The 27,389-nt window shown below is 35.5% G+C and overlaps 1 protein-coding gene across 4 annotated transcripts in view; it reads right to left on the bottom strand.

The window, feature by feature from the left end:
* Window positions 1–27,389, bottom strand: part of LOC145683388 (kunitz-type serine protease inhibitor PPTI-like) — an 842,804-nt gene that overhangs the window by 647,514 nt on the left and 167,901 nt on the right. For all 4 annotated transcript variants that reach the window (XM_081754720.1, XM_081754722.1, XM_081754724.1 and 1 more), the window contains exon 3: window positions 23,107–23,265. In XM_081754720.1, coding sequence (XP_081610846.1) covers window positions 23,107–23,265 — 159 coding nt within the window. The remainder of the gene's footprint in view (window positions 1–23,106; window positions 23,266–27,389) is intronic.

Genomic DNA, 27,389 nt, shown 5'->3' with positions numbered 1-27,389 from the left:
GTCGTTTAAATCCAAATTCAGCCCCGCAACTTGGGGAGAGGAAGAGATAGATACACAAACAATGTGCCGAATATTCGTATCGAATCCATAGTTTTCGGGGCCGCTGAGATGAACAGTAACACTTCCAATGCAGTTTAAATTCACAATCATCCCCCATTACTACTCCTAAGGGCGGGTGAGGATAGGTAAAAATCATTGAAAATTATCGATATTATTTTCAAATTAAACGTTTTTCGTTTCTCTAAGTTGATTGATGATAATTTTGGTGTCGTTTATGCCCAAAGTCATACTATTCTCCCCGTGCAAAGAACGGTTATTCTGCTAGTTATTAACTAAATCAAACTTGTCACGCGTTAAATCCTAATGGTTCTGTAAACTCTTTTAATATGGCGGCTGTTTTAATGAAATATATTTCTTTCTGGCGGCTTTCTGTTAAAAGATGTATTGGAAATTAACGGAAATATCTACAGTCAGAGGTGTCCACAAGGGAGAAACATGACGCCAATGGGGGCATTGTTTTAATTTAAAATAATTAAAATTGCCTCATTTCTCGCAGACAAACAAAACGAAAAACTAGTCGCCAAGTCAATTACTACATTATTGTACCAAAAACGAAAATGTTTAGCCTAAAGATGAGGCTTTCTGCGTGCATCGCATGCACCACCAAAAAATCAGACCGTATGATCTACAACGGGATACAAAGGGTGAACAGAAAAGAGTGCTTCTAGTGATATAGAGGTCGACGAAGTATCAAAACGGCTTTTCGAGTGTCATATTGCAATAATATAATGGTTAGCAGGAAATCGAATTGATTGAAGTCTTATGTTGCAAAATAATGAACTTGTAAATCATCATCGAAAGGTAATGAAGGTTATTACTAAGTGCGGCATTACTCAAACGAGGAAATGCTGCTGGCTTTTCGTAAGATGGGCTGTAAAACCGGAAAATTAATTAAACTATTTCGACTCTTTGCAAAACATAACCCAGACGCTCAAGTCTATTCTGAAAAGATAAACGAGTTTAGACGAAAATATAGAAGATGAGCTCCAACCTTTTAAGCTACTGAAACATGTTTGGCCTCATATGTTACCAGCAAGCTTGTTGTCTCTACTACTGCACAATGTATTTTTTCCTCAAAATATTACTCTATCATTGTGGACTTTACATATGACGCGAGTGAAAAAGAAGCAACTGCAGTCTTAGTTAGCTACGTGCAACACTCACGCAATTCAGCAAAACCAGTGGAGCACTTGTTATCGGTTTTCACAAGTGGAGATACAACTGGCTTTAATATAACTAGTCGTATAATTAATTCTTAAAACATTTATCATCAAATGTTCTTAACATCATAATTCTTAAAACATCAATCTCCAAGAGATGATCGTTGAAAGCATGGACGGAGGTGGTACATGAGTTGTATGTGTGATGTTACGCGCACAGGGTTGCCTTTGTTCTTAAAAAATTCCGTAGATGTTTGTGCAGAAATGAAGAAAATGTTTTCCTTGGTAGAGGAGTTACACGTTTCCTTTTCTGATCATCTCCGACAATACAAACTTACAGACAACTTAGAGAAGTCTCAAGAAAACACGAACAGAGGAAAGAGATTAAAAAGAGTTGATACTACTAGTTGACAAATAAAACCGATGCTTTAAAAATTGTGTTGTCCTGTTTTGATGATATCAAACACATTCTTTTTGAACTGAGTACAGACAAAGATTCATATGGTGAAACTATACCTACTTGCTCAAAAACTTATTATATCTCTAATAAGATATTTAAAGTTCTTAATCCTGTGACGATTTGTCTTCAAGGCACAGAATGCACAGTTGATTAGAGAATGATTTATTCAGTGGTTGATAAAATAAAAAAAAAGACTTAGTTTACTAATGAATGATAAATCGTGGAATAATATATGTTCAGAGATTTGTTGAAAAATATTAAGCTTTAAAATAAAAGATGCAGCTTTCAAAAGGGAACCTTGTCCTTTAGAATTGTCAAGAAATAGTGCCATATAAACCAAAAGTAAAAAGTTCTACAACTATGAACAGATTCTATGTAAATAAAAGTGATCTTTAAATTAACAAAGTCAAGAAATACGCATATACCGACAGTAAATTGAAAAAAAAATAAAATTATTTGTGATCACAGTTACTAATCATCTAATTCTCTAAATGTATGCAGTGCCCTAAAAATTTCCCAAAAACATGGGCCAAAAATGCCTCTTTTTACAGTTTCTCAGTTATACTGAAAAGGAGAAAAATCACGATAAAATTTCTTAGGTTGAAAACTATAGGACCTATTACAATGGATCGAAGTAATTACACAGGAAGAAGTATACGTTTTATTTAAACAGCCATGTTTTACAATCTTCCAGTAGCGGCTGAATGAATTATGGAAGAGATTGTTATTGAGAAAACTTCTTTGAAGTAAGAATATGTTTTGCGGGATTTCATTAAGCATTATATTGACTGTTTCATTATAGAAAATTGATATAAGTAATTTTCGATTACTAATAGAGACCTGAAATGTTTTTTAAACAGCACTTACTTGAATACTGCCAATAATGTTCCTTTAGGAATTAAAAGTGTATCTTGTTAAGGGTTCGATTCCCAGAGGGCAGTGGCGGACCCAGGGGACCTATATAAATAAAACCCATCTGAGAGTTTAAAGCTGTTAAAAGTAGCTCTAAGTAGCAATATGACAACCCACCGCACCCACCAGAAATCGGTCCCGGATCCGACCCTGCCAGAGGGCTCACTCGGTCGAAAAGGTGTAACAGCTTTTTCAGGCTAGCTATCGTGAGTGTAGTTGTTATTGGGTTTCCTCACTTACACCAGGCAAATGCCGGGATAGTACCTAACATACAGGTCCCAGGTTGCTTCCTTCCCTAACAATTCCTTTCTTCCTTTCCATGATAGTGTGCTCGCCCGCAACGTCATACCTTATACGTGACGGGCTTAAGATTGTAGATGTCGATAATGTCCACACATTTGTATAAATAAATGATAAATGTACGATCACAGAAATTCCTTGAGAATGGGGAAGTTAGGAAAATGATAAGCAAAATTAAAACTTTAACTATAATATTATGTTTGGAAGTTAATAAAATATGAGAATCATGAAGTAGCACATTGAATTTGGGTGTTTCTTGGAAAGGAAAAATTTACCTGTACTTAACAACATCTAAGTGGAGTGTAACACTCGACGACGGTGCAAATGAAATTGGCGACTTTGCACAAATTAACTGTAAGAGAATGAAAACTTAGATGGGAAAGATCCCTTTCTGTACGTAAGTTCCTCTTTAACTACTTTTCGGCCAAACAGGAGTCGGCGAAAGAGGAATTCCTGTTTCGCCGAACATGCCCGACTGTCTACGTTTGCGATAATTTCATAGCTTAAGGCTTTCGGCGAAACAGGCAGGAAACCATTTGAACTATGAATGCACACAAATTCATATCAAACAGTTCCTCGGAATGTATTTAGTAGCCTTATTTAATATTTTACCTGGAGGAGGAAGAGGCAAGATTCTCCTATATAATTAAAGTTCCACTTTTTTCCTTAGTAGATTATTGAAATTTGATATAGGCCCTACCAGGCGTATAACAATTCTGGGGGTTATAGGCAAACCCTGTTAAAAGTGAAGATAGAAGAGGGTAGAGGGGAAGAGGAAAGAGGGAAAGTGGGAAGACATGGAAAGAGGGGAAGTCGTTGGAAATAGTTAGCTTTTAATTTAAAATGTTGAAATTTTCTAATTACGTTTGAACCTCACACTGGGAAAACGCCTCATGTTAAATGAAAATGAAATGTTTTCAGTTAGCAGACTGTAAAACGGAACGTAATGGCACACAAAAGTAACCCACGAAAAACGTGCGAATTGTTATGTGAAGGAATGTAGAATATTTGAAATTCATTACTTAATAATGCTGTATTGTTCTTATGGTATTACGCCTAAAGCAGCAGTCTCCTAAAATGACAGGTTGCTTTTCCGTCTAACATAGGGCGCCTTACCAGTGTGAAGTCTAAATGGTTGGAGAACTTCAACGATTTTAGATTGAAAACAACCTATTTCCAACAACTTTCCCCTCTTTCCATTTTTTAATTCTCGTACCTTAATTCAGAACAGAGTTTGCCTTTTGCCCTTGTCACCTCTAAAATGTTTTGATACACCCGGTATTGTGCTATTGACATATTATTTTATATATGAAACTCAGGGAATTGGCCTCTGCAGATCCATATAAAGTCTTTGTATCTGTTATATGTTTTGCTGTAATTGGAGTAATATTGAAACCGGAAGTTGCAGTGTATTTCAGTTACTTCTGGTAACTGATGCTGCAAATTATGAATGCATTACAGAAAAATACAAATATTTCAAAACGTTTCTTTTATGGCTACTAACACTGAAACTGCTCTGCCTTTTACGGCTGGAAAAGAGCCAAAAAAAAAAGGAGATACGACATATTCCTGGGACGCTGGATCCATATCAAAATATCATCGTTCGCTATATTCTCTCTTGTTCTCTCTTATACTTGAAGACCAGACAAACATAGCCGTTATACATATAATAATTAAGATATTTGGACAATACTAGTTAGCACAGTTTGGAAGACTAGAAATAATACACAGCTAAAAAAGAAACAGTATGATATTATGTAAAAATTCTACGTAATACGTTGGTTTTAAAGTAAATATACTGTATTTTTACGTACTATATTGAACTTGTAGAAGATTTGTGGAGTAAAAAATATTTTCATTTCTGTACTATCTGAGTTAGAATCAGTAGTATTTCAGGTTTTGCCAGAGGACCTAGTTTATTCAACGGTATTAGATTTCCACGTTAAAGCATGCATTTTTGAAACTCACATGAGGGCAATTACTCCCTGTCCTCCCCAATGGATGCCCTTGGTTACCCTGTTCCATCGTACAGGAAGTATAGTTACTATATTCTTATTCAACCTTTACATAATTAGAATTAAGAGAAACGGAGCTCAGGCAGAAATAGAAGCGACCCTTCGAGGTAAATTCAACTCTCCAGTGTCTTTCTTTTGTTTTCCCTGTTCTTTTTAACGTATCAATGACTTCCCATTTTGCCATTCTAAACTAGGCTGCTCTTCACTAGAAACCAAAAGAGCTTCTCACAGAAACATGACTGCTTCATTGCGAAGATTGAAGAAAAAAATCTGTAGATGAGGGCAAAGTCCTCGACCCCCATTTGAGACAGAAAACTTCTTTAACCATAGCTGTCCAAGCTTATTTGCAAAGTAAAAGTCTTTGATATAGCCATGCGACCTTGACTAGAGAATAGTAATTTTGCTATGTCCCTTGACGAGTACATACCTAGGTAGAAAGGCGACACAATTGAGCTACCTTCATGAGGTTACTGTCACTGACTGTGCACTATTTATATGGTTTGACTCTGTTAGCAGCGTCTCAAATCATCTGTAGTACATAATACTGTGGGGGAAAAGTTTTTTTTACTCCGTAACGAGGTATTAATGACTGTCGATTGAAATGTACTCGCTAAAAGCTTTAATGGACTGAATAAAAATTAATCAACATTTTTTGTAGGGAAATTAAATAAACAGTTATCTTGCAACAGTAGATATTATTAGCCGGAACCTTACTCACGGTTGGTTCTAATGTATTTGTAACACTTGCCATTTCACGGAGCGGGCAAAATTTTGGGGGAACAAGAAACTAGTATCAAGTTTACAAAACTGAAATGTATGAAAAATGTATTAATTAAAATGAATATTTATAACTCAAAGTTAATTCGTGTCTAACGCACTGTTGTACGTTCCCACTTATCAATAAGTATTCTTATTAACAGTTTATTATTATTATTATTATTATTATTATTATTATTATTATTATTATTAATATTTAAATCTTGTTTTTACTAAAGCTACAGTAATTATAATGGAGTAAAGTTCTTAAATTCGTGGCTCTTAAGATGTATTCTTTCTTGAGGTGGAAGTAGGGGTATGAAATGATACTATTGAATCGATTTAGGATTTAGATTTCTGGGCTTTCGCCATCTATGGCCATTTAGCCCGTCACGATTTGAGAGATGACGTCCCTCGGCGGGCACACTAGCCGGGGAAACACACTATGGATTTACCGATCTTTTAAACTCCTTTGATGAAGGGAGGGAGATTTAGTCTATTGGTAATACAAAAATTTAGTAACTTTTATATTGTTATTTGGTTGTTTTCAAGTCCACACAAAGAGCTTCTTAGCGGCTCCTTTCGCGTGGGAAACCCGGGCTCGATTCTCGAAAGATCTCATGTGGTTCGGATTCCACGTTAAACTTTACGTCTACGTCTCATATTGCCTCCGTGGTGAACGAGACGCTAAAATTGCAAATCAAATCAATCCCACAAAGATTATTAAAATACAAGGGTCTGCAATCCTTCCATAGCCTTTCAGAAACAAGATGGAATGTGCAAAAATTGGAGTGAATATGAGGTGAGATGAGGTGATTTTGAGTTTAACGTCCCGTTCAGCAGCGAGGCTGTATGAGACGTGAACCTACTGGTTAACGTGGAATCAAAACACACATGAGTTTCCGCTGGTAATCGAACCCGGGTCTCCCACACCAAAGACGCGTATGCTATCCACATAGCCACAAAGTGGCTCTGCGTACCATTTGAGACAATGAAACCTATGGCAGATGTAAATGGGCAGATTGCATTTCTCTAAGTTCGAACCATTAAATCTCTCGGACGTTTGAAGGTAAAATTTAGATTTAGACTATATCAATATAGGAAGTTGAATCCCGCAATCGATAGATAATTCATTTGATACTGAAACACTCCCAGAAAAGACCAAAGAAGGACAATTTAAAATATTGGCTTTTTTATGTACTCGTACACAAGACCGTATCTCAGGTGGATTCTCCGTGTGCATAAATGAGAAATATTTGCTTTACTTTTCAAGTAATTCTCAGAGTAACACTTTGGATGACAGTGACGCAATCAAGAAATTAATTACAATCTATTCTGATGACATTAGTTATAATTTTGCAAAGAGTAACAAGTGTATAAGTCAGTCTGCGTGAAGCTACTTTCTCGGATTTTCACAGTGGAATTTATAAATTGAAATCATATTTGTGTTTTCGGAACTTTACAAGGCACTTTGAATTTCCTTTCGCGAAGTGGGTTTTGTGGTGGACAAATACCGTGTGCTAGAATTTTCTTCTGTTTCCTCCCACTTTCTTTATTACACTATTTTTCATTTATTCTCATCATTACCATATCCTTTACCTTACACGGCATAATCGTGTGGCGTAAAATTGAAATATTTCATTCCAGTTCTTTAGTAGCGTAGTATAACGGAAAACAGAAAATTATATAACAGGAGATTATATTAAAACTCCGTTAAAAGAGCAAATGCAATTATACGGCTATCAATTTATTATGCTATTTTGATATTAATGATGATTTGTATTCATTAGTTTGGAGCTTAATGTTCTCTTTGAGCAACTAGTCTAATGAGATATCTCTCGTCCCAAAGGCGAGAACATTTACCACTTGTTCCAGAGGATCAAAAACAGAGGTGCCTGGCAAATCTTCCTTTTACTCCAGGTGTGTGTGAATTTTCACGATAATGAGATATGATAACATTGGAATGGAAATATTGTTACAAAATCGTGGCAAACAACACGAAAATCAAGTCGTTGTAAACATCACCATGGCAAACAACACGCCACCATTGCCCTGGCCAGCAAATAGCCTAAGTCCGGTCCTTACAGAAGCATACTATATGATTAAATGCAGACGTTTTTTTCGAGGGTAGGGAGGAAAGGCCGATATTGATTTCAGTTTATCCTCCCTTTGCGGAACAAAGGCTGTAAGATGAGGGACCTGTTGAAAGTTGAATCCTGCACCACTACTAAAGTAGGTATTCCAGACTACTATCACACCGAATTTTGAACCCGAAACCGCACACACAGAAAACTTGAACGGTACCGTCCACGACGAAGCGTACACTTTAGGAGAATTCATACGTATTCGTCTGAATTGCGGAGGAGATGAGCATCCTTGGTGTCTTCCTATGTATCAACAACTATGATTCGTTTATTGGAGTTATAATGTTAAAACAAATGTTAAAATTTCAGATACCATTTCTAAAAAAAATTGACCACAAGGTCGAACAGACCTCTAATATTATGTGTATAGTTGATTGGAGGATTTTGAATTTAGTGTCCTTTTAGCACCGAGGCTGCAGGCCTATGAATTGTGAACATGCAGCTTAATGTGGGTCTGATTCACATGAGCACCCTCCGGCAATTGAACTCTAGATCTTCCGCGCCGAAAACGCTTGAGTGAATATAGCGACGAAAAATTAAATTGTATAGTTTCAAGAAATCTACTGGGAGATTTGAAGATTTTTACGTATATAATAATTGAAGTTATGACAATATACATGATACGCTTGTTAATTCATAGCAAATTCTTAGTTCAGCTTGTGCGTAAGTTTTTGAAGAAAGAACCGCAAATCATGAGCACAAAGGAACTTTTTCTATAGGAAGAATTAAAAATAAAAAGATTGTTTTGAACATAAAGTTCAACTACTCAGTTGGGAGGTCATAGTTGTTGGCTGGCAAACGAAAGACAAAATCGCTACTTATAATTTGGTTTGCTAGGGAAGAGATATTAACATAACATGTCATATTAACTTAATCATGCCAAAATCATTTCTGATTTCCTATGCAGTGGCGTATGAATAAGTTCGTCAACGGGAATTCCAGTTCCAATTTCAGGTGTTTGCATACATATCCCTGCTCTGCACGTCTGCAATCGTGTGCGTCAATGTCCTCTCAAGCCTTCCAGGGTTTGCTCGTGGCTATATGATTAGAACGGGATATTCGAGTTCGATTCCTGCAGGAGCTTATGTGATTTGGGTCCCACACTAAGCATTAGGTCTACGTTTCATGTAGTGTCGGTATTGAAAGATACGCTAAATTTCAAACCAACTGACAAACACACTTACCTTTACATATGAGAAGATAAGTACAATAAAGAAATACCTAAAAAAATTCCGAAAAACACTTAATTTATCATGGATGAATTGAGAAGTACAGCGACTCAAAACATCTCATTATATTCTAAAAATCAAATTATATTTAGCAGACAAATATTCTCCATATTCTACTTGATGAATCCCTCCTTCTCTTCTCCACGATCACCCATTATTAGCAAATTCTTATTAAAGTTATTGTGCAGTACTTCTTTGTTTCGTTAGACCCTTGTATGAGATTTTCCTCTACTCCTTGTCTCTTGACAAGCAATCAAAAATATCATCATTTCCTCTTGCAGTACATCCGACCAACTGCTACTTCAATACCTTTATTTTCGTGACAATATCCGCAATTCCTCTCATGTGAAGAAGTGACTCTTTTCCTATATTTGCGAATAGGTTTCAGGATAATTTCAATTTCTTGTGAATCGGCAGATGATGAATTTCTGATTTTGTTAAAGAGTCCTCGTCACAGTAGTGTAACAGGCATTTTCTAAAGAGAATCGTTTATGAGTGTTGAAGTTTGGTAAAATATACTTCAAAATAATAGTGAAATATGCTTTAAAAGAAAAGATAAACATTTAGACTAACTTTCCTTTAATTGCATGAAACAATAAAATTAACGTTGAATTTGCGGTTATTATGGTAAAGGAGTATATAGTCATAAGCGGATCCAGAGGGGCCAAAGGTCATTCACCTCCTATGAGGACAGGCGACAGCAGTGAAAAATTTGGTTGAAAAGAAAACTGAGAATATTTCACCACCCCTCCCTCAACCACCTCCCAAGTGTCCTTCCTGAATTTGCTCCTATCACTAGTAAAGTAATTTATGAACACCTCTTATAATAGACATTTCCACTTTTTTATTTTTTTAAATTTATTTTTATTTTTTTTATAAATGCTTCAGAGCCAGATGGTTACGAGAAACTATTCTTTAACTCATGTGTTAATTCTAACATGTTGAAATTTTCGATTGAATTTCGGTCTGTTAAAACAATGACTGCCATGTTTGTACCGTTCAGGGTTCATATGTCGGTTCAGGGGAAACTGTCTCACCGCTCAGAAGGGAAAGAGCTTAGCGAGAGATAAGATGAATGTTTTTCATGTATGTATGTACGTTTCAAGTTATTTATCTATTATTAAATTATTTGTAATAAAACTGAGTTATTTATTACCAATTACTTGAATATACTTTAGCAATATTATACTATGAAGTATCTAGCGTATATCATTACTCAGTAATGAAATCGATGCATAAAATTTCGTAAACCACTTAAATATGTAACTAATGCTACTTTCCTTAGCAACGCAAAACAATCAGTGCTTATGAACGTACATACGCTTTCAAGTATTGTAGTTCTACTAAAATTAATTTTATGTATTGCCCTTACGTAAATTAAAATTATTTACAGCTTGAGTTAATAAACTAATTAATGTACTCGTGTTTGGCTAACCAACCAACCTTTCGAAACGTATTTCGAAATGATTTGATAGTAGAGCGCTATTGGTATGCAAGTTTGTCGTGAATTCGACAGCAAAGCATCCAGGGATAGCCCGAGGATATTTACTCATGAGAAAACATTTCCCAAAGCAAAAATAGTCTAAATTGTTTATTTATTTCAATGTTAGGACGCACAAACTGAAGATGATAATCATATCCATGAACTTTCTGAGAATTTTTCAGTGCCATTATCGAACTGCTTTACAGATTAACAATGTTATTTCACCATTATATCTTTGTGCTTACCATCGTTTTCTTTAACTAATTGAACATACTCATAAATTGTTTATACGCGTATTGTGCATATGAATATCTACAGATTGTCTAAAGTGATTTGAACACATGAATTAACACTTAATGGTAACATATATGACACATGTGTGCAATTGACTAATTATTGAATGAAATTTTTAGTTTGATGTCCCACGAATATGCCTTGTAGACTAAGATAGATGGATGATTAATGAAAATGAATGATTATAAAAGAATTGATGGAGCGATCATGTGGGAGAAAACGTCAGAATCACAAGAGAACGTACGAATTCGATGCTCTCCACCACAAACTCATATACTTGGGATTGAACTGAATACTCTTCGCGCCAGCGGTCAACCACTGATGAAATTTTGCATGTAGACTTTTCATTTAAAATAATTAAATACCTATTTTATGATGTTTCCGATAAGTACAAGGGAAAAATTTTGGGTAGAGAAAGAGAGTGGGGTTGTAATTGTTAAAATAAATTTACATATCTCGGAATCCCTTAATTTTAGAGTCATGAAAATTGGTGTTTCAGGTTTTAATTTAAGATAATTAAATATGTGTTTCAGGCGCGATTTTTGATATTTCCCTTAGAAGGGAAGAGAAATGGATGGAAACTGCAACTGTTATAATAAAATGCCTACATCTCGAAATTCCTTGGTTATAGACATGATAGTGATATTGGAGGTGCGAGATCATATGCCGAGTAAATGTGAGGGTCTTCGGCTGAAGTCGCCAGCTAGTTGAAGATTATTTTAAGAATAATTCGAAACTGGAATTTGAACCAGGCGATATGACGAACGATTTTCACCTGAAAAACAGGATTTGAAGAATATGTAGTAATTATCTCCCAAGTTTTTTATTATTGTTGTTGTTGTTTAACCCTTAGTAACCCTCAAGGGACCCCAGTGAATGTTTTTTACTGATTTCGCCGCAACTATAAGAACCAATTTATTCTTGATTGTTATATATGTCCTTTATACCTTAAAGACGTATACTATATAATTAAACATACATTCCTTCCATTCTGGAAAAAGAAAAAAAAGAAAAAATTTAACTGGGGTCCCGGCTGGACCCCGCTTGGTAAACTACGTTTCATATTTTATTTACTTTATTTCTTAACTTTTACAGATTGTGAATGTTGAAGTTTTTTAAAATGGCTCGTAGGCGGATCTCAGATGATGATATTGCTTATATACTTAATGAATGTAATCTCAGTGACCCAGAAGATGTCCTGAGTGAATCTCATGTGGACTTCATTACACAAGAAGGTGTGGCAGAATCAGAAGACTACCTTGAAGTCAATTCTGAGGAAAGTGACATTGCTAGTGAACCATCAGATTGTGATACTGATGGAGAGGAATTCATTGCAAAGACAGGACACAAATAGACTAGTGCAACGCCGCCAGTGACTCGCCGTCTCCCGGCCCAAAACAACCAACTACGTTTGCAACCACAATGCCTGAAGTTTTCAATATGTTCCTTGATGACCAAATGGTATATACAGTTTGCACCCACACTAATGCTGAAGCATAACGTGTTATTCAGGGTTTCAATGCAAAAAATCCTCCAAACAAAATGAAAGTGTGGACCAATGTAGATTCCGTCTAAATGAGAGCATTTTTTGCTGTGCTACTGATCGCTGGAGCTCTTCGCTGCCGGAAGGAACGGATTTCTGAAATGTGAACGACAGATGAAAGTATTCCTCGTTTAATTTTTATTGCTGCCATGACACGGAATAGATCTGCATATGTCCTACAGTTTATCAGGTTTGATGATAAAGCAACAGGTGCTGAAAGAAAGGGAAAAGATAAAGCTGCAACCATAAATGAAATTTGGAATTGGTTTGTAGAAAGTTGTAAGAAGTTATTTGAACCTTTTGAGGAAATTACAGTGGATGAGCAGTTAGTCCCATTTCGCGGCAAATGTTCAATGAAACAACACATGAAATCGAAACCAGGAAAATATGGGATCAAGGTCTTGGCAGCTCCAGACGTGAAGACGTCATATTAGTTCAACACGCAAGTCTATACTGGGACGCTTCCAGGAGGGGCACGAGATAAAAATTTGGGACACCGTGTAATATGTGAAATGATGGGACCACTGTTTGGGTCCGGAAGTGGGGTAACTACAGACATCTTTACATCTGTGCAAACAGCTAAATTTTTACTGAGGAACAATATTACCATAACAGGAACTTTGAGAACAAAAAAACCTGACATACCCTCAATGATGGAAACTGCAAAAGGAAGATGTCTGTGTTCATCAAAATTTATATTTTCAGACAATATAGCAGTGGTGAGCTATGTACCAAAGAAAAACAAAACAGTCCGTGTACTATCCAGTCAGTTTGTAGATGATTCAGTTTCTAAAGAAAGTCACAAAACGCTTGCTAAAAATATGTAATCACATTTATAAATACAAAAATAAAAATAATAATGAGTAAATAACTACTGCTAAAATAAACACATTTCATGTTATCTATGATTAATTAACTTAAATATATTTTTAGACACCCAAAGAACTTAACTTGAGTCACCTTACACACTAAATTATTGAGAAATATAAAAGAAAGCATGGGGTCATTAAAAGACTCCAGCTTAGTAATCTACGTTGGTAATTTGGGCTTGGTATATTAAGGGTTAAATCATAATTGTTTCTTTTCATCAAACAGAATGTTTTAAAATAAATAAAATTAATAAAAAATGGTAAGATAGTGGGAAAGTTAATTGTTATTTGTTTCCTTTTTACAAGGCAATGTATTCCACAAAATGCTTAGTCCAAACGACTTTATTAAAGTATATAGAATCACCAAGCATAACAAAACTCTATGATAGGTTCGCAGAAGAGTTCAGGGCATCTAAATAATTACACAAATCCTTCAGGAATCCGGTATTGGAAGATACCATCAATATTAAAATGTTTTCTCATTTCCGACATGTAGATCCTTCACCTCTGGTGCATGGGATTGGTGGCTCGATCCCAGCTCGTGCCAAGTGGACTTTGTGGTGGACAAACACAATGTGTATGGGGAGTTTCAGATTTCACCTGTTAACTCTCACTTTTTTCATTTCACCATGTTTATTCATTTCTTATTATCACTGTCTCTTTTAGAATAACCTGCATATACTTAGAACGTAAAACTTAAATCTGTCATTTTCATTTCCGACACTTGCTTCCATTATGAACTGTTGTAAAATTCTTGTCTTCGTTTTGAATAGAAGTAGAAACCAAATAATCATTTCAACTTAGCCTATCAACGAGCATAGATTTTGATTGATTGATTTTTGAGCTTTACGTCCCGTTCAGCAGCGAGACTATATGAGACGTGGACCTACTGATTAACGTGAAATCTGAACCACATGATCTCCCGCCGGGAACCGAACCCGAGTCTCCCGCGCCAAAGGCGCGCATGCTAACTTCTTTGCCACAGAGGAGCTGTGTATAGGATTTAGAATCACGTTTTTAGTGCTGGGAACACTACCGGAACAAAGTATGCAAAGTTTAACATTTTCAGGAATCAGCGAATACGAAGTTGACTTCGATTTTCGGTTTGGTTTGAGTTTAAATCTCTTTTGAGCATCAAGACTATATGACATGTGCAACTGCAGTTCAATCTGGAATTCGAACGACACGAACTCGTACTGGGAAAGAACGCGGATTGTCCGCGTTGAGGTAGGACTGAATATGAAATTTCATTTAATTTCATGAATACGATTAGTGTTCCAAGATACATTGGATGCTTTCTCGATTTTTCTCATCTTCGGATAGGATAGGAACAAATCTATTCCTTTGCAACCCACAATATTGAGTTAGTAGGGCGCCAATACTTTTTCGGGGCGACTCGTCGTTTATTCATTTCCAACAAATGTTCTTTCTTCTTGTTCGTTCGGCGCCTATAAAAGGTTTACGGCACAAGTGAGGCATTGTTGCTTTAGGGGGAGATATCAAATAATGGTGTCTGTGCACATGGTTGTGCAGTTGCAAGAGAAGAATGGATTATTGGGCATTATGTCAGATCAGTTAGTGTCAGGGGAGAAAGTACATCCTTAAAAGTGTTTAATATGCATTTTAAATTTTTTCAGCGTATCCTTTCCTGCAATCCTTTTATTGTCGGGGGAGGGAGCAGTACGTACATGTGAGTGGGCCCCTAGAAAGTACTTTACAGGTGGGCTACTGGGTTGCAGTACTCCCTTGCTAACGGGCGTAACTGTGAAGTATAAAACTAGAAATGCAATTTTCTGAAATGAATAAAAGTACAAATCTTCCTCCCCAGTGAGATTTCAGGGAGTTGTTTGAAGGAAAGCATTTCTCCGGATGTAAGTAATTCTTTCCTTCGAACCATGTTTCCGACAATGCTCAGCGAGGGTTACCATTTTTTCTTTTTTCTTTTCTTCTTTTTAAACGTAACTGCCTGCATCCCCATGCACTTGTATTTCAGTCCTCCCTGGGATAACTGTTCCGAAACAAGCGGTGCTCCTCGTGTAGCTAAACTGCGTGTCGTTCATGCGCAAGATCTTGGGTTTGATTTTCACTGAGAGAGAGTCAAACACAATGTAGTAGTTCATATTCTACTTTAAACCGTAGGTCCTATTGTAAATAGACACGCTGCTGAAAAAGAGCATAAACAAAAATCAATCAATCTTGGGTTTGATTTCCGGTGAGAGAGAGTCAAACGCAACGTAGTAGTTCATATTCTACTTTAAACAGTCGGACCTATTCTAAATAGACTCGCTGCTGAAAAAGAGCATAAACAAAAATCATCCAATCTAATAAACAACAAGATTTTAGAATATTAACAATCGAAATTTGCAAAATTGAGAGTTATTTATGTTTATAACCATAAAACTATCCTCAAGGTTTATATTTGCTATAGAACGGTGGGATCTCATGTGGTTCAGATTCCATATTAAGCTTTAGTTCCAGGTCTATATAACCTCATTGTTGAAAGGAACGCTAAACTCCAATTCAAGCAGTCAATCAGGCAATGTATAATTTAAGAAAGAAGTGTGTAGGAAGTACAAAATATGAGGTCTGAAGACAATTGAAGGTTATTTTTTACAAGACGCTAATCTTTAGCCATAATACATCAGTAAGTTTTTCATATTCCTAAAATTATATTTATGACCATAATATGTATTTCGATGTATTGTCAATTTCTATAGAAAAGATAGGAAAGCTATAAAGAAGAATCGAATTCCACTCGGCAGGACATCCATTAACCGCACCGCCAAATCTAATATGGGAAAAATCCTCTCAGAACCTATCAGAGAACAAAACAAGCCATTTGAGGCCAATTTCTTTAAAAGAATTACCACGTCACAAATGTGGGACGAGCTTCTTTAAACACATACTTTAAATATGTAAAAAGAATCACTTGTGAGGTCGGCCTGTAAGCCAGTAAATACATACAGTATTTGCTATTTGACTTACGGACCACCTACTTTCGGGGACTCTTCGTGTGTTAAGTGATTTCTTATCATTATAAGTTTTTCACACTTGAAGAATGACGTAGCTTAACTCATAAATGCACTGTCTAAGGATTTGACTCTACTGTTAGTCCTCCAGTTTCGTAGAAACATGTGTTTTTCAGATGCTCCCCGCAAGTCATTTCGGAGTTCTGTGCGAGGTGTATGTACAGGCACTTGGCCCGCAAGTCGGTGCATGCTGACCTCTGTGTGTGTGTGTGTAGATATAATAAGGTCTGCAATAAAAAAAAAGCAATCACTCGTTCCTTGCAGCTCGATATCATTACACATACCTAGTACTTTCTAGAATATTTCTCGGAATTTGCTAATCTACATTAGTGAAGAGAATTTTTTGTATTACAAATAGGTACTACAAACATTGTATCAGATGTATTGGGTAATACTCGAACTGTAAACATTACGAAGTGAACAGTTAGAAAGTAAGGAGTTACTTCCTAAGATTAACACGACTCCTAGAGAGTGATTTTGAAGGTATGACACACAGAAAACGTGCGCTTAATGCTTGTCTATGTGCAGCAAGGAAGAACAGATATAACAATAGGAAAGTTTTGTATATATCGTCATCCCACACAAACACACATACACCACACCAATGTGTTCAAAAAATCTAAAGGTGTTTTGTTTTTCCAACAGTATTACTATTCCCCAAAAGTTGTTTCGAATCGACCCACCAACAGTTGCTGCTTGTCTCTGCATCGTATGAGTCATAAGCTGCCATAGCTATATACAAACCACAAATACTCTGTAGATCTCTAAACTCTCTACACTTTTCTCCACTTACAATTAAATTTGTCACAATTGCAGATTGCAAACGTAGAACATTTGAAAACGGTAAAAATGAGCTCATGCTTAGTTAGAGGTAATTTATCCGATTGGAGTGTCGAGCTAATTTCCTTTTTTTTTTTAGGTTAAGTTCGGAGGCGAATCCAGTTTGATATTTAGCTCGTGTCTGCAGCTCGTTTTCGCTGGTTCGAAATCATCACCTCATTATTTGGAAAATGAAAGCTATCAGAAACGTAACCAATATTATGGAACAGTTTTAATGTTTTTCACGAGAGGAGACAATTTTAGCATCTCATCTTATCTCGATAACGAGACTACAGTATTTTTATGAGAAGACAGCCTCGTCAAAACTAGTCTTCTGTCCGCGAATATCAGTATCAAGACTTACTATCAAGACATAGGCGTGAACGGTTAAAGGTTTTAGCCCAAGCCGACGTCCAATCCAGACCGAACAGGTTTGAACATGTATGGCCGGCGCACAATAACTTGTAACCATTTTTGGCACAAGACGGATTACATGCTTCTTCGGAACTCAAACCGGGTCCCTCGTTAGTGACATCTTTTGCTTGTAGACATTTCAACTACAGAGTTCAGCACTCTACCAGCAAACAAATGTTGCACTTTCTAGTGTTCGCTGTAAAAAAAAAAAAAAAAAAAGCAGCCAACCTTTCATGTTTATGCGCAGTGTTATAATACAAAAAAATATAGGAGGATATATGAAAGACACAGTATCGAGGATAAAAAACCGAAAGAACGGGAATATATATTTAATTTTTTCTTGTTGTTGTTCTTCTCCTTTTCCTTCTCCTTCTTCTTTATTATTATTATTATTGGTATACTTGCAGTGGAATGGACATTAAAGTCCCATATGTTCCTTTGTATTCTTTTCCCTCACGTCTTCATGTCTCCTTTGCAGAATACATAAAACTACACCCAGAATTCGCTTTGTTTCGAACAGGCTCGATTTCAGTTGGGGAAAATTTTTTGAGGCGAGACAAATGTCAAATAAAACTCACTCCAACGTGACCATGCTCAACCGCAAGAAGCAAAAAGTACTGATAGAAATATGGACAATGAATTACGATTCTTTTAAGAACTTCAATTTTAATATCACAGGAAATTGATCTTCCGGGTTTGCTGGTTGTGAAAACTTGTACAGTATATCGCTATACTATGTAAAGTATATGTACTGTCGCCGATTTGCGACGACAATCAGAAGTAGAAGCAAAAGGTATATTAGAGAAATAGTTTCCTATTAAGGGGAAGTATTACTCTCTTATTCTACCAGCATTTTGGCTTAAATATTTTATTTGTGTTCATACCCTTCCCCATCAAACTTGGAAGAACATATTTAGATTTTGGTTGTTGGTTCTCGTATGTTTCAAGCATCATTTCTCGGATCTAGGTCTGTGGAATATGTTGATATATCGCTTTCGTCCATATGTATATTGTCATACATCAACATTTGATATGGCAAATATATCACATGGACATATTATCCTAAATTTTCGATATCGGAATTGGGTGAGGGCAAGGTATGGGGTCGCCCTAAGGCTTGCGGTGGATGAAGTAATAAAACTTACATTTGAAAATAATGTATTCTAAATATATTTTTTACTACCACAAATTACAATGTAAATAAATCCAATTGAAATTTGAAATATTACATTGTGTAATTTTTTAGCCGCCAGAACTTTTCTGGTCCCGGAAAACATTAAACAAAAAAGCACCTGTCTACAGCAAGTGCTTCGAACATTGACCTAGAATTTATCGTAATATTTTTTTTATTATTTTACCCTCTCGGAGATATCCATTTCTTTTGGCCTTTAGGCCCACCCTTGACAAAACGTACACACATGACAGCCATATGGAGACAACTCTTATCCAGAGTCAGAGATTTTGAAAACGAAACGAGTTTTTAATAATAATAATAATAATAATAATAATAATAATAATAATAATAATAATTATTATTATTATTATTATTATTATTATTATTATTATTATTATTATAAAAATTGTTTACAACTGTGGGTCTAGCTTTTTATCTTGCATGGGCTTCCTGGTAATCTGGTACGCCACTTGTGTCTCTTATTTTGTGTTTGTCTCTCTTTCCGTTTTCTATAGATGTTTGTTCCTTGTGCTGTTAGACCTTTATAATAAACCTTTGCATTATGTGCATTATGTAGCTTTTTTCTTTTTTATGAGAATATTTTCCTTTCTGAAAAAGGGAGGTTTGATTCAACGCCATTCTAATGCTCAACCACCACAACGACTGTGTATTGGGGTTGCCTACTATCGCTTGAATGTTAGAATTGCAGGTGGTAATATATTTCGGTTTACGTCCCAAAATTAGTTAACGATGCAATATGTAATGTTAGTTCAGCCGAAAAATATAGAAGGAGTGTTGTGTGAAGCCCAGCGAAGGTTGCCGATTCCTCTGTAAATTTGGGGTTGTCCATTCAGATGCAGAAGATATATATCTGTATGAGGATTTTAATACAAATTACATTTAAATTATGCCAAATGTTGTGTATTTATAAATACAATACGGGCCACGTGAGTTTATGGATGACGACCACTACCCCCCAGGATCGACGTTCTTGATCCCAGCAACAGCATAGAAGAATGGTTAATCTCATAGGCACTCTCTAACCATAGAATTATAGTGAAAACGACGTTATCACAAATAATGTTTAATGGTACCGCTGTCCCAAAAAAGGAAAATTGAATTAGAAGTAAAAGAATTGTGGATTACACAATTGATAATAATATTACTGTTGTTTTTTGAGAAAGTGGTATGGAATTATGTTTTTAAGTTCTCTTCTTTATTTTACCCTTAAACGTAAAATATAAAGTAAGTATTAAGGTCAACGTAAGACATAAACATTTTGCAAACTTTAAGGTTCACATTAAAATTCATCAACGTGTGCTACAAACTTGACAGATAGAACCACAGGCGAAAGACATGATAAAGTAGGGTGGTGAATAATGCATAAGAATTACAGGTAAGTCCACAATTACATTGATAAAAGTACAATATTAATTACTGAAACATAAGCAATAATACCTAATACTGAAGTGACAGACAAGACGGAGAAACATATGAAATGTTTGATACAGGAAAATATCATGAAAAGATCAGAAGAATATAATAATATAGGACAGTAGCAGTATGGTCTTGTATATCCTGTTTATCCTTGCTGTATATCCTAAGTTGTTTATTAACCTGATGACGCCAACCTTTCAGAAATTACGTTAATGTCAACCTGGGATGACTGCGGACCCCGATCAATAACGTTATTAGGCACTTCTTAATTAGGAGTTATTTTTAGTTGCTTACTTTATATATATATATATATATATATATATATATATATATATATATATATATATATATATATGTACTTAGTAGATGAACATACTAAACACGAAGAATTTTTATTCTCCAGCTTAGAGATCCATTGTTTCCTATCACACACACACACAACACACAATTATATTGTGGAAAATTTGTGTGCTATGATACATTCTACTGAAATTTTTTATGGTACATTTTCTTTATTTCTACGTATTTTCTTATCGCTCACGGCTTTCAACAAGTTTCCCTATGTATATCCCTTTTGCGGCTTCTCATTGTACCACCAACTGCTGTTACTCAAAGACGCAAAACTCAGCTAGCCCGGTGCTTGTGAAATAATTCTCCGTAGTTATATTTCCTTGCTTATTTAACCATGGGTTTACAAGTAACTTCACCAGGTCTTTTACATAGCCTTGTTTATGCCTTTCGTGCTGAGAAATATATATTTTGTCTCTCCATGAATATAAAGTTTCAGTATTGCATACTCAGCGAATTTTTATACCGTATTTTCCGGACATAGTTTGAATGTAAACGCATACAAAATATCTTCCATATGTAGGTACTAGCTACTGAACCATTGTTTAGAAATTTCTAGATTTGTGCAAGTCGAGGAAATTCAGAACGAATATTTCCCAGAGTTCATGGAATGCTGATACCTTATCTGTTTTCAGTTTCTCTGGAGGAGTCTGAAAGTTATAGAATCAACAAAAGCTAAAGAGAAACAATTCAGCGACGCAATTGCTTGAAATATTGGACGTTCATTTTCACTAGGGCCAAAATAATGAAGTCTATGAATCCATATATTTCAGTTTCGTCGCTTTCTGAGTTTCAATAATTTGTTTTCCTAATATAGATTCCAGCTTCTGTTTCGTCCACAATTAGATTTGCTAATTCTGGAGTTTGAAATCTTGAAAGCACGTCGTAAATTCTGAATACTTAATTCCGGTGGTTTGAAGCCCCTTGAGGTCCTGTGCACTTGAGTTTCATCCAGAGATGTGCGTCTACGCGTAAAAAACGATAGTTTACGTTTACGTGTCAACTGTGCGTAGACAATGTAAACAACGTACACTATGTAGAATATGTCAACATCACGTAATTTAATATGGCGTCGTGGACAATAAAGGAGCTTTCTTTTGTCGTTACCTTGCGAAATTGCGTACAAAATAAAATGCCTAGACCAGCGAATAGTAACTTTCGAATACTTAGTTTCGTCTTCATCAAGGAAAATATAAAATATTATGCATTTTGTAAAATATGCAAAATAAATAAATAAATAAATAAATAAATAAATAAATAAATAAATAAAATAAATGGCAAATACAGCAGCTTCAAGACCGAAAGTCCACAGGTGAGAATTAGTTTTGTAAGTTTCATTATAAAAGCAGTGCTCGAAGTGGAAAATCTAAGGAAGTGATATGTGCAGAGCAGAGTAAACATACAGATTAGATAATTCCCTCTACTTTTTATATGTTAGTCGTTTCCCTAATCTTTCGCTGCACCGAAGCAAAACAACTGAATGAGGAAATATGAACAAACGAGCAACGAAATTCTTCCTTACATTTGATAGTGGTTGTCTACATAGTCTACACGGAAAAGGTGTAATGTAGATTAGGTATAGATTACAGTAGACAATCGCGTAGACGTAAAATTATAGTTTACGGCACATCACTGGTTTCATCCACGTGAATCTGTAAATTCTGTAGTATTTGTTCCATGCTCTGTTGACATGTCTAGATTTCTGCTAGAACACAGCGGAAGATCATAATCAGAAAACAGACCTAAGAAACGTTCATTGGAACTACTGGTAGTTTGGTCTCCTTTGCGTTGCTCAGACAATTGACATTCTTACTTCTACTGGCTGTCGTCCGATTTAAAATCAGTTGTCTCGCTGTCAGTTACTTCTAACATCCTCAGAACGCTTTCTACGACAGTCATAGAGGAGACACTGCAACTAAACAACATACCTTTCTCAATGCAATTTTAACCTAAAACGCATCATTTTCTGTATTTGTGACTAGTAATATACTCCGGCAATATTGCAATATAAACAAAATAAACAATTTCTTCACAATTATTATACAGGAACTACACTTTTTGTTAAAAAGAATATGTTTCAAAAATGCCTGTATAGTAACATACAGTAAGGTATCCAAATTGTAGTAGAATAATAATACAAAAATCGTACTGCCATTTTCTGACATTTTTATAACAACACAACTCACTTGACAGAGGAATAAATATTTGCATTGCTTTTTTTTTTTTTGGTTGTCATTGTTAGGAAATACGAATTAGCAAGTTTTATTTATCTGTCTGCACATATGGGAGCATGGAAAACCGTAGGGTCCGTACGGACCTCAGGTGTGCTAAATACGTTTTGGTTCTTAAATATTCTTATAGTTTCTAAATACAAAAGCGTACAAGTAAATTGTTATGAGTCAATTAAAAACATCTTTAAAGGAGATGTCCTCAGTCCTGGATAAGAATATAAAATAAAGAAATTATATGAACATAATGAAGCACGGACCTCAGGTTGGCGCCATAATGTTAATCCACAAAATAATAATAATAATAATAATAATAATAATAATAATAATAATAATAATAATAACTTAATAATAATAAAAATACTAAGAAGAACAAGAATGTAAATAGTTTTGTAGCACACCAAAGTAATATATTCTAAGTTAAGGACTTACCGCAAAACATTTCACATTCTTCTTTTGTTTCGAATCTGTTGTCGTTTCCTCCGCATCCACCATATGAAAACATTTCGCAACTTTTGCTTTCCCAATCATAGAAAAAACTTGGAATATCGGCTTCACATAGACCTGGACTAGGTGGTTGTCGACATATCACTGGTGAAGAAATAAATTATTATAGTGAAAGATAATACATTGATGCAATCATATATACATATACCAATGCAGTAGTGTGAAAATAACCAATCTAAAACACTTTTATCGGATTTTCAGTGATATTTGTAATCAAACACAGTAACTATTTGTTCTGTTTTATAACCCTTTTTTCTAAAGTGTTAAAAGAGTATAGGGGTATAGTCGTTTTTTTTTGTTAACCTTTTTCAACTCCTATTTAACATAGTAGAGTTTACACATAGTATAGAACTCGTCATGCTGACAGAAGTGTATTACACATTTTCCAACCTCTATTGAACATGGTAGAGATTACACACTAAAAGAGGATGTTATCTATTTAGCGCAATTTTATTGAAATTTTACTGATTTTCAGCAACCGGATTTCGAAACGTTTTCTATTGACTATTTTCCCTAAGGTGAGACGTGTATTCGTTATCTTATTAAACACTTAAGTAACATAGTAGAAATGATACACACTCTGGAACTCGTTATACCAATAAAGGAGTAGGAGCCCCTTTTCAACCTCTATTGAATACACCAGAGAATATAAAGACTATGAAGAATACTCTTTCCCTTATTTAATATAGCAGAGCAGGTTAGGTATGATAAAACTCGATTTTTGTAAACAGGTTTCGTAACATTTTTCTTTTATAGCACAAATTTAACATAGCAAATATAACACAGTAAAAGGGTAAGCTACTTATGTGATGCAATCTTTGTCGGATTTTAATTATTTCTGTAACGAGAATAAAATTTTCTTTTCTTCTATGAAACACTTCAGGGATATACTCGTTTCTTTTCAACACCTTTCTAACAAAGCACAGATTAAAGTGTACTAACATACTGTCAAACTCCCTTTGATTACCATTCAACTACTTATATGTAAAGTTTCATAGAAGGGAATTAGCACTTTTCAATCTATTTTAAACGAAATAGAAATATATAGCTAGTTTAGAAAAGCTATGATTAGAAGAGGAGCCTATGAGAATATATTCCAAACTCTATTTAATATAACAAAAGAAAAACCCTGCCAGGTATTGGATTTCGTGTTTTTAAAGTTCCGTATAGCAGATGCCTCTTGAGCGTGAAAAAGACCATAAGCGAACTTTATGAACATACTATAGCAGCGATTACTCATTCAGGAAATGCTAATTACTCTTAGTAGCATCTCCAGATAATCTTAAAACAGAAGACGTTATGGTAAGCTGTGGAAAATTATAGCGATATCTACATGGAATAGTTTCCAGGCATTTATCTTCATACATAATTAAGAAGAAAAACTTATTATTTTTAATATTTGAAGGGCTCGGTGCAATAAGGAGTTAACCCTCACTTTGGTCAAAATTAAGATACACCGTGCAATACTTAGGGAATGAACATCTGCTTCATCCACTAAAAGATGGTGAAGGTGCTGCGTTGCCGTCGCGCGCAGTCACGTGATATTCTTTTTCAAAAGGCAGTACAAACGGAAAGTTCGGTGCAATAAGGTGTTAAGCCACAGAAAAATGGCAGCCATGGGGAAAGGTCTGCAGAGCAACTCCACACATAATACTGATTCTAATGAAGAAGATGACTTTCTACTCGGTGACAACTGCTTTGGTGACCCAGTGTATGTCTGTGGAGTGTCGAGCAGCGTAAGCGCAGGCTCTGAGGTAAGAAACAACGTTTTATTTGTCATATCTTGCTAAAATGTTGGTTAACACCTTATTGCCTCAGACTTGGGCTAAAAAAATGGTTTGTTAATGTGAGTTGTGTCGTGCATGTTAATACACAAATCATTTCACTATGCATTCTTCAGGACTCTTGCAAGTTGGTACAGAAAAATCATGAACATTTTCTTATGGCAACAGGTGCTAACATGATGAATGCAAGTTAGCGCTATATTGCTGAAATGATTAACCACGAAGAAAATGGCATTGCCCATGTACAGTTTTCTGTAATAATGATGAATTCTGACAATGTAACGTCAAGAACGGTGCGGTAAATGCTATGGAATAAGGATGGCATGAAGAAATCACGGGATTGAAGCGTCGGTTTAGAAATGCAGTGGCATCAATAATACTGTAGTCAGAAAAATTGTCTGATGGATTATTTTGTAATTTGTAATGTCCTGTTGAAAGGCATCCAGTGTGAATTTTTGAAAGAAATTTTGATACTGTTATCCTTTCCAGGATGACCGGCGCATCACAAGCACGACAGATGGATCTTCTGTGAAAAATTATCCAACCACAAACAGACAATGTGAGCGAGATAACCAGGATAGAGTTAAGAAATAAGAAAACAAGAAGTAAGAAAACGACAAATAAAGGAAAGCAGTGCTCTTCCTGTCATTCTAAGGATGTCGTTCCAGCCAGGAAAGTAGTTAAATCATCATCATGTCCAAAAATGCTGGAAGAAAATACCGGAAGACGAAGAATTTATTTTTGACTCATTTGGGAACGTGGCTGATTATGCAACGAAAATACTTACCTCATGTAAAATACGAGAAATCAGAAAACGAAACACTCCTACACAAAGAAACAATCTTCCGGGAGATCATTCACGTTTGTCTATAATTTGAAAATTGCTGGTTTAGGTATTAGTGTGTACAAGAATTATTTTCTTGTAGTTCACGGCCTCTGCCGTAGCTGAAAACGAATACGGCTATTTCAGGAACAAGTCAAGGGTGGGAACGTCACAGCCCAAGCCGATGGAAGGGGTAGGCATCATAACCACCCAAACACTTTTACAGAAACTGGAAAATCTTCAAGAAAACTTATAATAGAAAATCATGTAACACGTATGCAGTAAACCGAGTTCAAGGATCTCACACCACTTGTGTCATAAATTACCAAGCAAACAACCACAGACACCAAGGAACCTCTCAAGGTTTCAGAGGCAGACATACTTAAGACGAAATCTGCTATTCTCCACGTTTTTCAAGTGAGCTATTTGTTTCAGAACGAAGCACCTGTATGGACTACATGTATCCTAATGAAACGAGGCCACCCTCTACCGGAAGTGAATCTCAGTAATTTGCGATGCAAGTACCAGGAAGAAATTTCCATCGATTTCCGGAAATACTCTGACCTAATGTGCTTATTGGATTGGATCTCCCCAATATATCACAGTTTTTATTGCATCCATGTTCCGACATAAGTAGCTGGAGAGGAGAGTGTACTAATGTTGGATGAACTTGATGACTGACTCATAAGAAGGGTCTGCCTCGGTTGAATTTAAGTTTACTAGTGATGTGCATTAATATACAACTATTTGGTGTCTCTGCTGAGAATATTGTAATACAAGGCACTACATATGCATTAAGTTTATAAATTATTTTGTTTTCCTTACCTACTAAAGTTTGATTTATCATTATTATGCCTGTTTTTTTTCACAATATAATGGTCATGCATTTCTGTTAGTTGTTATTCAACAGAACGCACACCCAATATTTTGATGCAATAAGGAGCTAACCAACAATGAGTAATATTGAACTCCAAAAGGACAAATTTAACACACTATGCATTTAAAGTGGTACGCAATTGTATGTGTCTACATAAACTAGAAACTTCAGTCATGCTTACGAATGAATTTCACAACATTATAACAAACATTCCGATATATGGATTTTTTCAAACTTTCAAATGCTAATATGTCGAAAACAACTTTTTGGAAGTTAGCTCCTTATTGCACCGAGCCATTCGTTTTTAAGTTTACATGTGTAATTTCGTGTGTGTAAATTTACATATTGATCACATTGTGTATTGCAACATGTTATATAAGCTTATTTCCTCCGTATTGAATAAATTAGTTATTGATTGTAATACATAACATTGGAATAAATAAAATTATATGTAATTAACTAGAAATATAGTAAAAATGGGTAATTGCATGTTGAATTTAAATAAATAATTTTTCATTCGTGGATTCTTTATTCTGCATGTGACATTATTAATTGCACGTCGCATACCAGATGTGTGATATTAGTTTGTGGGTTAATGTTACTAGCGAGCCTCAGTGAGGGCGAGCTCAGTTGAGAGAAGTGAGCAAAAGCACGAGTGAGCGCGAGCCCAGTTAACAGTGAGGCAAGTCGAGAGATGCGAGTGCAAGCAAAGCTATTCGCGAGT

This window comes from Thermobia domestica, chromosome 4 (assembly GCF_964235325.1).
Source record: "Thermobia domestica chromosome 4, izTheDome1.hap1.1, whole genome shotgun sequence".
Lineage (NCBI taxonomy): Eukaryota > Metazoa > Arthropoda > Insecta > Zygentoma > Lepismatidae > Thermobia > Thermobia domestica.
This window is presented reverse-complemented; position numbering and strand designations above follow the sequence as displayed.